A 12,650-nucleotide genomic window follows, 5' to 3' on the forward strand; every position below is an offset into this window, starting at 1 on the left:
TTTAAAAATATTTTTATGCATCCATTGTTAGTGCACATCAATAGTAAGTTGCATTGCTTTATATAGTTTCTTCTGACTTTATCAAAGAAAATCATATTACTTATTACACTTCAAATTAGATGTTAAATTTGTGTCTTATTTTATTATCATCGAAACATAGGTTTAACCAAATATTGGTTACCATATTAAACACTATAATTAATAAAGTAAAAACCCTAAAAAAATAAAATAAAAGCAAGGTTAAATAATGAATTAATATTTTAGATTATGCCAAAATTTAGTATGAAATCCTCTAAAAGAGAGTAGAATACTAACCTTTTGTTTATTTCTTGAAAATTTTGAAAGAAAATATAATGGAAAGAAAATAAAGATGAAAAATAGAAAGAAATAAAGAAAATATAAAAATAAAAAATAAAAAATGACCGACCTTAGTTTTCATGAAATTTTCTACGGTCGGGTAGACCCAAATGGAAATATTCGGGTAGATCCAAAATGCCGACCCGGAGGTGCGGGCTTGCAGTTGGATCCCTACGATCGCTCACATTGATCCAACTCGCACTCCGATCGGTTTAGAGGGTGGGTGTGGCTGCAATGACAGATCTCCGGTCGATAACCTGGTAGCCAACAGCCCACCACCGCCACCTCCATCGCCATGGCTGCTGTTCTTCGTTTCCTCATCGCAGTCCTCCTGTTTTCCTCTATAGCCTCCGCCTCACTCAGCCAAGAAGAAGAAGAAGAATTCTCAGAAGAACTGCTGCTGAAACCTCTGGCCGATCGCAAAGTGCTCGCCCATTTCCACTTCGAAAGCAAAGCTCCTCCCACGAGAACTTATGGCCACCACCACCGCCTCTTCCCGAAAGCTCTTTATCAGCTGGTAATTTCTGTATCTTTGTTTTCTTTTTCTTGTTTCTGTGCTCCGTTTGGTCGCTGAGAAAATGTTGGAAAATTAAGGAACACTGATTTTTTTTTTTAATCTCGGACATTTTTGTTACTTAGCTGGTATCTGTTGCTATGATTAACACCGCAGAAGTAGGATGTTGTGCCCAAAGCCTTTTTTATTAGGTCGTAGTATCTATGATTTTGTTTGTTTTATTTTCAGTAAAATCATAGAAAAGAAAAACGTTTGAATCTCCAAGGTTTTATTATCTTGGCTATTATTATTTGTGTTTCCACTGTTAATACAGCTGAAGTTGGATTTGTGTCTGCATTGAACCGCACGTTTTATCCATCTTTATGGATGTTTTATTGTTTGTGTGCTCTGTTTGGTTGCTGAGAAAGATGTCGAAAATTTGAAGAAAACCATAACTCTCTGAATCTCCTGGTTTGCTTATTTAGCAAGGCATGAGTTGGACTTTCTGTCAGAAGCCATATGGCTTCCTTTCATTTTCATTATGTTTTTCCTTTCCTTTAGTTGCATAGGAAAATTTTCATGAGTTGAACTCTGGATGCAGTTCAAAGCAGATTTAATGTTTTTCTCAAACTTCATGGTAACATATCCATGGTGATCTATGAAAATTTGAAAGAAACAAATTCTGGGGATTCTCCATTAAAGCAAACAAGGCTAAAGGAAAGTAATGCAATTTGAAAGAAACAAATTCTGGGGATTCTCCATTAAAGCAAACAAGGCTAAAGGAAAGTAATGCTAATTTTGGTTGCTTATAGTTTGTTTCAAGCTAGTGCTTTTGAGTCCTTGACAATTTGGTGACTGAATTATGGCCTTGGTAATGCTTGAGCAGGTCCAGAAATTTCGGATTCGGGAGATGGAGTTGTCCTTCACTCAAGGTCGCTGGAATTACGAACGCTGGGGTGGGTTTGACCCCATATCAAGCAGCAATGCAAAGCCGCCTGGGGTTGAGTTGTGGGCAGTCTTTGATGTCCCACATGATCTGGTTGATGCTTCCTGGAAAAATTTAACTCACACACTTTCGGGTCTCTTTTGTGCTTCAATCAACTTCCTAGAGTCTTCTACTGCATATTCTGCTCCTGATTGGGGATTTCAGCCATTTTCTGGCAGTCTGAGGTATGGCTCTTTGCCTCGTGAAGCTGTTTGCACTGAGAACCTAACTCCCTGGTTGAAGTTGCTTCCTTGTCGAGATAAAGCTGGGCTAGCTGCATTAATGGACAGACCATCTATTTATAGAGGCTTTTATCATTCCCAGAGGTTGCGTTTGAGCTCAACCGAATTTGGCTCAACGGAGCTAGAATCGGGGATAGCACTTGATCAAACCCTTACAGTTGTTCTTCAACCTACTACTTCTCAAAGAGCTAGCATGACTTACTCCAGTGACTCAGTATTACAACCCAGTTGGTCTTTGAGCTCAATTTTTGGGAGGAAAGTCAGTGGAAGATGTGTTCTTGCAAAATCTAGTAATGTGTATGTTCAAGTTGAGAGGGGTTTGGTGTCTGAACTGAAAAATTTGCATGCAGAAGATGAAGGATCTGGGGCTGGTAATGTAACCTTTGAAAAGACTTGGAATAACCCAGGCTTTGAATTATCCATTGCCCCAAATAGGGTGATTAAAGAAGTGAATATCTTGCATGATGAGACCTCAATAGTTCTGTATGAATACTTGATTGATAACTATAGTAATTCCGAGCCATTTGATTTGGGGTTTACATGGAAGTTTCCTGTAGTTTGGTCATCTCCTCAAGCACCATTACATGCTAGTAGATTTTTAATGGGAAGTGGAAATGAAAGGGGTGCCATTGCTATTTCCTTAAAAGCTACTGAACCAAGTGATGGGCTCTGGGTTGCTGATACCATTGAAAACAGTTGTATGTTGCGGTTTAATGTTTTCCAAGTTGTGCCCTGGTATGTTAGGGTATATTTTCATACCCTACAAGTGTTTGTTGATGGAAAACCTCAATCTGTCACGGATTTCATTGAGAGGATGCGCATTTCACCTTCTGAAGACAAGGTGTCACCAGGGGTGATGGAGATGGCCCTTAAACTCCCTTGTTGTGTGAAGTCAGTTACATTAACTCTAGAGTTTGATAAGGTATGATCTAACATTTATATTGATTGAGGTTAGATTTGGAATTATTATATGGCAGCTAAGTTGGATATTTGTGTCGTTTATTATCAACTAACATGTATTTACTGAGAGCTTTGCAGCAAATATATTTAGATGACTTCGTAACTTAGAAAGAGACGGTATTTTAGGTAGTTTTGCATGTTGTAACTTGAATGGATTGTCATTGACATAGGTCATGCATGAACATTGTGTGTCCACACACATGCAAAACACATGTAATGCAGCTGATTCATATTTTCTGATAGGCTATCAGACTCGATGCATTTAATTTTTATGATTCATATGTATGTTCTAGAAACAGAAAAGAAGAGAAAAGTAGGGGAATTTGGAAAGATGAATGCATCTAGGGGCTATTTGATTAGCTTTAGGAATGGCAAAAAGTACTAGGTTGCTTGATAAACTCTTGAAAATCATGCACTATGTACAGTTTCCAATTGATTCAGGACTGCTGTTTGCTTCTAAAAGGGGAAGCCTATTTAGTGCTGCAAATTGAGAGGGTTGATGCTGTCAAGCCAGAGTGCAATACGGTCAATTGTGCAGCTTGGCTAGTGTTAAAAACTAGTGGGGAGGGGTAATCATGCCAATAGGTTTTGGGAGGATTTTGCTTATTGACTTGGACATGGAAGTACAGGCATCATTAGCACAATAGGGAAAAATAACCCTTACATCTATCACAATATGTAAGGCAGGAGCATCCTTTGCCTACTTTATCAATGCCAAAAAGGAATATTAAATCTCATGTATAGTGCTTCTTCCGGAATTGCTATGCAACCTTTGCTTTCCTCTTTAATGTCCATTGTCCAGTTACCACCCTATCTGTCTAGTTAATGAAGTTCTATGAGTGTACAGAATGTCTTAATTTTTTCAAGTGGATAAAATACAGCAGTTGTTATGTATGAGAACATCTGGATTGTGATCGGTGGACCTACCATCATGGTTGTTTTATTTCCTAATCTTAAGTTTATATATATTTTTTGATAAGTAAACACAGAAAAAATGTATATTAGAAGAAAGGGTACCTTAAGGCTGATCCAAAGCATACAGGGGATACAAGAGGCGCCAAAAAGCAAGAACAAAAAGAAGGGGGATACAAAAAATCATCAGCCCTTATCTAACACCCAACCAATCAAAAAAGTTGATTAAAAGAAGAGGCCCTTCATCTATAATCGACTTAGTCCAATGCCAAAAATTACATACAAAAGAATTTTTCATCCTATGAATCGAAAGTTCCTCATTTTCAAAAGCAATTTTATTTCTTTCCTTCCAAACCACTCAAAAAAGACATAAGGGGGTTGCCATCCACACCTTATGCTTCTTGCCCATGTTGATACCATGCCAACCAAGAAGAGTATCTCTAACCGAATAAGGAAGGACCCACATCACTCCAAAAAGAGCAAACAATAACTCCCATAAAACTCTTGTCTTGGTGCAATGAATTAGAATATGATCAATAGACTCTTCTTTCTCACAACAAAAGAAGCTTCTATTAGCTAAAGTCCACCCCCTCTTTTTAAGTTGATCCAAAGTTAACACCTTACCCCAAGAGGCTTCCCAAGCAAAAAAACCCACTTTTGTAGGAACACAAGGACTCCAAATGATGCTCTTTGGAAACTGAACAACACTTCTTGAATCTAGAGCACTATAAAGAGATTTGAAAGACGTTGTCTCTTATAGGATCCCTGGAGTGGATAGCCGCCATATAAGGGCTGGTGGGCTTTTTGTTGTTTTTGTTTTCCTGTGTTTTTTGAGGCTCTAGCTAGATTGTATACTCCCTGTATGCGTGTGGCTTTTTGGCCTCTTTTCAATATATTTTATGCTTACTTATCAAAAAAAAAAAAAAAAAGATTTGAAAGAAAAAATCCTGTCCTTAGTCTATTTCCACAACACCCTATCTTCTAAATTAGGATTAAGCTTCTTTCCTTGTATTGTCACAAGTAGCCTCTCCACCTCCCAATCATTGAAAGGTCTAGAGAACCTAGGACTCCAACCACCTTCCTCGCCCGTTGAGTCTCACAACTCCACTAACCAAGCCTCTTTAGAAGCCACTAAGGCATACAAAGAGAGGAAAGAATCACAAAATGTTCCCGCACCATTTGTCTTTCCAAAAGTTCACTCTTCTACCGCCTCCCACAGAAAATACAACTTTGTTTTGCAAAAGAGACCCTTCCTTCTTTATTTCCTTCCAAAATCCCACACCAAACCCCTCCCTCACTTCCTTAGTACACCACCCCCCTTCTTCCTCCTTAAACTTCCTACTTATAACATTCTTCCAAAGAGTCTCCCTTTCATTCGCAAGGCGCCAGTTCCACTTACATAAAAGGGCCCTATTGAGAGTAGAAAGACGTCTAACTCCCAAACTACCCTTCTTTTTGTCCGAATAGACGGTATCCCACTTTTCAAGATAAGGCTTCCTCTCCAAAGCTTCCCCCCCCCCAACAAAAAATCCCTTTGAATTTGCTCTAATCTTAATCTAACCACTCTTGGAATACGCAATAAAGACATCAAGTAGATGGACATACTAGACAAAGTACCGTGAATCATAGTGATCCTCCCTCTTTTAAAGATAAATTGCCTCTTCCACATAGCAAACCTTTTCTAAAATCTCTCCTCCACCCCATCCTAAACAAGCACGAACTTGTGTTGCGCACCCAATGGAAGCCCTAAGTAAGTAGTTGAGAGCCTCCCCACTTTACAACCAAACTCAAGAGCCAAAGCGTCCAAATTCTCTACTCTCCCTACCAACAAAATTTAACTCTTATCCAAATTGATTCTCAAACCTGAGATGACTTCAAATCACATCACCAACCAGCTTAAATAAGCTATCTGATCTTGGGAAGCCTCGCAAAAGACCAACGTATCATCAACGAACAGCAAATGAGTGACTAGAATCCCATCACCACTTTTGCCCTTTATCCTTCAGCCTGATAAATACCCTCCTTTTCCCCCCTCTCTGCTCTAAAGATGAGCCTGCTAAGAGCCTCCATCCCGATCACAAATAAGTAGGGTGAAAGAGGGTCTCCCTGACGCAGTCTCCTTGAGCTGTTGAAGAATCCCAACAGAGTGCCATGGATCAAAACAGAAAACGTTGTAATGGAAATACACCAGGATATCCAACCAGTCCACTTCTCCCCAAAACCCATTCATTGCATCACTAACATAAAAAAATTTCAGTCTAAGAGATCATACGCTTTCTCTATATCCAACTTGCACAACACCCTACTCTCATTCCATTTCAGCAAAGAATCTATTGCCTCATTGGCAATTAGAGCAGTGTCAAGAATTTGTCTTCCCTTGACGAAAGCGTTTTGAGCTAAAAATACCACCTTACCCACCACCTTCTTTAACCTATTAGCTAACACTTTTGCCAACAGCTTGTACAAGCCTCCCACCAAACTAATGAGTCTAAAATCTCTAAGGTCTTCCACGCCTACTTTTTTTTGGGATTAAAACGAAGAACCTAGAATTCAAACTCCTTACAAATCTTCATTTCTCATGGAACTCTTTGAAAAAACCTATAACCTCAACTTTCACAAAATCCCAGTAGAACTGCTAGAAAGCTAAAGATAAGCCATCTAGACCGGGAGCCTTGTCCCCGTTCAATTTTAAGAGAGCGGAGAAAACATCTTCCACTATAAAGACCTCCAAACTAGTAGCTTCCTCAACACCAATTCTATCAAAATCCAAACCATTCAGAGTTGGGCGCCAATCACCAGGATTTGATAGAAGGTTCTGGAAGGCACTGACCATGCCTCCCTTAATCTCCTGCTCTTCTGTTAACCAGATTCCATTCAATTTGATCTTTGACATACAATTTCTCCTTCTATGGGAATTAGTCATCCTATGGAAGAATTCTGTATTCTTGTCACCTTCCCTCACCACACTTCCTCTTGATTTTTGCCTCTAAGAAATCTCTTCCATAAGAGCCCACTTCTTAAAATCCTCTTTTGCTTCCTTTCTAGCTTCCAACTCCTCCATCAATAAAGATCTCAACTTCTCCTGAGAGTCCCAGTAAGACACTTTGTCCAGAGCCAAACTCTTATTCACCCTCACCTTCCCAAAAACATCTTTGTTCTAGATTTTTAAATTGGACTTCAAAGCCTTCAATTTCTTTGCAAGGATAAAGTTGAAGGATCCGTTGAAATTGAAACCTTGCCACCACCTTTTCAATAGATTATCAAACCCCTCCTCCTTCAACCACATGTTTTTGAATCGAAAAGGGGTTGGCCCTCTCCTCAACCCTCCCTCATCCAATAGAATGGGAAAGTGATTGGACACCGGCCTAGAAAGAATGTACTGCACCATCCCATTGAAATGGATTTCCCAATTCTCTGAGACCAAAAACCTATTCAGTCTTGACATGGATTGGCTATTCAACCCACCACTCCAGGTAAACGAGCCCCCCTAAGAGGGAGATCCCTCAAATCTAGATCATCGATCACCTCCGAGAATCTTCTCATAGAAGAAGACACCCTCCCGTCTCTACTACGCTCACTTGGGAATCTGATCACATTAAAGTCTCCTCCAATGCACCACGGGTCATTCCAAAGCCCACGAATGACTCCTAACTTCTCCCAGAAAAATTCTCTGTATCTTTTCATAGTAGGACCATAGACACCTGAAAAAATCTGCACGAAACCATCCTCACAATTTCTGAACTGACAGGAAATGGAAAAGAGGCCCACCTCTATCCTTACCAACTCCAAAACTCTGTTATCCCAAAATACTACCACCCCTCCAGTAGTACCCCTAGCATTCAAAACTCCCCACTCTAAAAGTCTCCCCACTCCTAGACTTTGCACCACCCCTAGAGATATGTCCTGCATTTTAGTCTCATATAGACAGACCAAATCCACTTTTTGAGAACTGATTAAGGCTTTGATTATCTTCCTCTTATTTATGTCATTGACCCCTCGAACATTCCAAGATAAGATCTTAATCTTCATTTAAAATACAAAACTCTATCCCCTCCACCTCTGTCCAAACCATTCTCCTTGCTCACCCCATCATAATTAATCGAACATTCTAACATTTTTAATTCCCGCTAAAACCTAGTAGTCCCTGAAATTCCCCTCTTCTTGCCTTGATCTCTTCTACTTTTCAGTTTTAGAAGCAATTTTAGGATTTCCCCTTCAACACCCTCTGTCGAAAATCCCAAAGATTTGTTGAACTTTGCCAAACAACTATCAGCCCAACTACTGCCAGAAACCCCCCTTTCCTGCAGTGGCTCATCAAGCGTAGGCCTTTCAACTTCTCCCCCCACTCTGATCTCTGCCAAGGACTTTTCCCCCTCTGTCTCCATCACCCACAGATTACCAGCAGCCAAAATAACACTCAACAGAGCCTGAAAACCAACACCTTCGACGGCGGCTAACCCCACCACCAAAGCCCAATCAAACCCAGAGGAAACACTGATTAAGTTTATATATGCTGTAGTTCCTTTTCTTGATTTGGTTGATTTCCTTATTTATTATAATGTGCATCCACAGGGTTTTTTGCACATTGATGAATATCCTCCAGATGCAAATCAGGGTTTTGACATCCCATCAGCTGTGATAAGCTTCCCTGACTTCCATGCAAGCATGCATTTTCTAAAGGATGACTCTTTGAACAAGTCACCCTTGTTATCAAAATTCCAGGTATTAAGTACTGCTAATTTTACCAGTTCCAAGGGTGCCTCATTTGGGTTTACTTGTGATTGTGTTTTTACTTTAATTTTCTGGAATTTTATGCAGGAAAAAAGTCCTGTTCTCTGTTATACAGAAGTGTTACTTGTACCGTTGACCACTCCTGATTTTAGCATGCCTTATAATGTCATCACGATTACATGCACAGTATTTGCTTTATATTTTGGATCACTGCTCAATGTACTTCGAAGGCGTGTTGGTGAGGAAGAAAGATTTTTAAAAAGAAAAGGTAATTTTACTTTTCCTGGAGTTAGTTAAGTCCAATGAGAAATCTCAAGTTTATTGAATGGGTGCTACATTAATGGAGGTTTTAATTATGGTATGCATGACAGTAATTGTCTTGGTTAATAGTGTTAATAGAATCAGTTATCATGAAATAGTTTGCTTTGCATATATCAATACTTAACTGAAACACATTGGTAATATATACTGAAGCCTTGCTCTGATATATATATATATTTAATCAATACTTTAACAACTGAGAAAGGTGTAACTTACCTAAAATCTCAACAACCCAAAAGTCACCTAAACCTTTTCAATTTCCTAACTGCCATGTGCAATGTTTTTCCCTAAAACAAGAAAGTGAGATGAAGCAATTTTTGAACATCCTTTCTATTTTCGACCTGTAGTTCCCCTGGAATTACCATAAATGTATTGATGATGGATAAATCTCCTTGCTTTTAGCAAGAGACATGTGGTGAAATGCACTTATCCAAGATATAAATTAGGAATTTAGGAGCATTATTTGGGCTTAAAGGCTCTTGATCTGAGGCAAGATAGCCCCATGAAAACAAGGAAGAATGTTATCTTTATAAGGCAAAGTTGGGGTGAAATGAGATTTGGTTTAATAATGAAGCTTAGTGGTTATAGGGAAATAATCATATATGAAATGGTTAAGAACAATAGGCAAAGGGAAATAATTTTAGAAAGAGAAAAGAGATGAAGAAAGGAGAAAACTTCATTTTGAAGCCGTTTTTGGGCTTGGGTTAGTTCCTCAAAGAGTGAGGATAATTTCTGCAGGACAGTAGATATTGAGGTCTTGGCCCTGCTACTGGCATGTAAAGTGGGTAAGTTGCCTTCTTTCTACTTTGGTTTATTCTTGGTTGCCCCTTTGAAATCAAGGGTAGTGTGGGATCCACTGATTGAGCATATTGAAATAGCATGTTAGAAGAAGTAATATTTGTTGAATAGAGGTAGACTCACTTTTACTTGCATTACCCTTCTGAGTTTGCTAGAAATATGTCCCAAGGAGTTGATAATAAAAGAATATTATAAAAAATTCAATCCAGTTACGTACCACTATCTTGGAAGGGAAATTAGAAGAATTTTCTATTTACCCATTTCATGCATTATGAGATTTCTATTAGATACTTTATTTGAAACTTTACACGGCACTTGCAGCAAAATTCTATTTTTTGAAATCCTGGTAATAACAAGTGTTTTACATTTTCTCTATATACCCATGTTGCAATAGGCATGGTATTTGTTTAGACACGTAAACCAAGAAAGTTATAATTCTCATTTTCACTTATTTTGATCTGCATAACCAATCACACAAAACCAACTTCAAACCAACATTCACCCTTTTCATAAATCCATAACCAAAAGAATTTCCTTGAATAAAAATAAAACCAAAAAGTGGGAACTAACCAAAATCACGAGATACCTACAGTTATTTATTGTGTGAAGGAGTTGACAAATAGGATTCTATTTCATGTTTGATGGAGGGATATAAAGTTGGACACTTGTTTGGTTTGAAGAGAAAAGAGGGCAAACATGCATTCAGGCTAAACTAACCTTACCCAATTAATGGTCTCTTCTACATTACATATTTTGTTAAGCTTACTTTGAGCTACTAGATTTGGAGGCATGCCCCCTTTTTGGCCTCATCAACCAACCCAATGTCATCCACAAGTAGCACTGGCCTGGAAACCTCCTTAGGAATGTGTGAAATCAAATTATATGGTGAACACAAAACTACTTAGTTGACTGATCACCTAACTAATTAATCTTTTGAGATGCTATTATCTCCTTCAAATCATTTTCAAGCGTTTAACAATTTTCAGTATAATGGGTACTTGTTAGGAATTCTTTCATTCTCCAAATTTCATCATATTAACTCTCTAGGAGTACTGCTGTGTACTTTTTGGGTCACTGGCTTCAATTAGATAAGCAGAGCTGACTATCCCTGGGAATTACACTTGCCAAGTAGTTAAGAAGGTTGCCATTTTATGGGCTTTAATAGAATTTCAGCTTTATTGTGATGGATGGCACACCAACAAGTGCAGTGGAATATCTGAAATGCATTCTCCTTTCCCCAGAGAGATCTCCTATGCCCCTTATCTGTGCACTCAGATTGTTCGACCATTGACTATCACTCTCTTTCAGTAGTTGGAAAAAAAATGTCCATCCAAGTTGTGGTTTGTTTAATCTACTCTCTGAACTGTGAAACGGGTTTTTTAATCCACTTTATAATCTATGAAATGGGCATGTACTTGGTTTGTGTTCTCATTAATCTTTCTGCACTTGCTAATGTTTGCTCCTGATTGCATACAGATTCCAAGAAGACTGGTCGGCTTGGTCAGCTGCTATCCAAGTTGTTTGCTAAGCTGAGAGGAAAATCATGGGAACCTACCCAAACGCAATCAGCTTCATCATCCTTAATTAGTTCTAAGCTAATATTCAAAGTCATATTAGTGGCTGGGATTGCTGCTGGTTGGCAGTATTATTCTGGATGACCTCCAGAGGAGCCTTCCAAAAGGTATTCTCTTGTACAATATGTGCTAAAGAAATTGCAATCACAGATTTTTAAAGAAAAGTTTTCTATGATAGACAGTGCTCGTCCAGGTTTCAACCAATTTTGTATCATTTTTAAGTGAATTACAGATAACACATCTGCCACTCATTGTCAACCTCTAAATTATTTGATAAAATTCAAGAAATACAAATCTTTTCTCGGATTGCACTGGATTTTAGACTCTTTTATGAGTTGTCAGTAGCAAATTCTTTTTATGTTGTGGGTGAAATTTTCATAGGGTTTCAAATAGTTCGGATGGCATTTTGTTGTTTTAAGTTGTCCGTGGTTGATGAAATTGTTCTGCCAACGCAAGAACTATCTTGAAGTCTGGTTGAATTAGAGTTGAGACATTGCTAAACCTACTGAACCCAGGAGGTGATTTCTAGACACATCTATCAGGTATCATAACTTAGATTGAAATGTTGAGGATTTGATTAGAGCCATTTATAAAAGTAATTATGTGTGTTCTCTGCTGGACTATATTATGATTTTTAGTAGGATTGAACCTTGGTTAAACGTTTTCTTTTGCTTTCCATGATTGCTGGTATTCCTTTTGATTTCTAGGATGGTTGACATCTCCCACTGATTGCCCTCTCTTTAATCCAAAACCATTGCATTTAGTCATTAGATTATTCTCATCGTCCTGAAAAATCCTTAGCTTCACATGTGACCTACTTCTAGGTTCGAATCCTATCATAGGTTAATTGCCTTGGATCACCCAGTGCTGGTTATGGAAGACATGATCCGAACCCCAAGGTTTGGGTCTTCGTGGAGAGCATTGGAAGGACTCGGACATGGAAAATTCCTGTCATTAAAAGGGAAAAAAAAAACTTTCCACAGCTTTACATTAGTTGAAGCTGTACAGGCATATCTCCCTGACTTGCAATGACTCAATTCAGTTTTAGAAGGCATCCCAAATTCTATTAACACTATGAATATATCTTCCTTGTTTAATTAGGTTTGGAGTATATATATATATATAGACCCCTAAAATTTACCTTTGACTTATACGTCATTCAATTTTTTGGAGCTTTATGGTGCCGTTGCAAATGAGGTAAAGTGCATTTGCTCTGTCCAATATCAGATCATTCATTTTAGGTTTGCTTTTGGGCTTTTAGTAGAATTTTATATGAG

The 12,650-nt window shown here is 38.5% G+C and overlaps 1 protein-coding gene across 1 annotated transcript; it reads left to right on the forward strand.

The window, feature by feature from the left end:
* The first annotated feature begins 470 nt into the window (after positions 1-470).
* On the forward strand, positions 471-11,689 carry LOC100257996 (uncharacterized). Its single transcript, XM_002273660.4, has 5 exons — positions 471-874; positions 1,737-2,999; positions 8,522-8,671; positions 8,768-8,948; positions 11,276-11,689. Exons 1-5 carry the CDS (start codon positions 653-655, stop codon positions 11,455-11,457), a joined length of 1,998 nt encoding a protein of 665 aa, XP_002273696.1. The 5' UTR covers positions 471-652; the 3' UTR covers positions 11,458-11,689.
* The last annotated feature ends 961 nt before the right edge of the window (positions 11,690-12,650 follow it).

This window comes from Vitis vinifera, chromosome 7 (assembly GCF_030704535.1).
Source record: "Vitis vinifera cultivar Pinot Noir 40024 chromosome 7, ASM3070453v1".
Classification (NCBI taxonomy): domain Eukaryota; kingdom Viridiplantae; phylum Streptophyta; class Magnoliopsida; order Vitales; family Vitaceae; genus Vitis; species Vitis vinifera.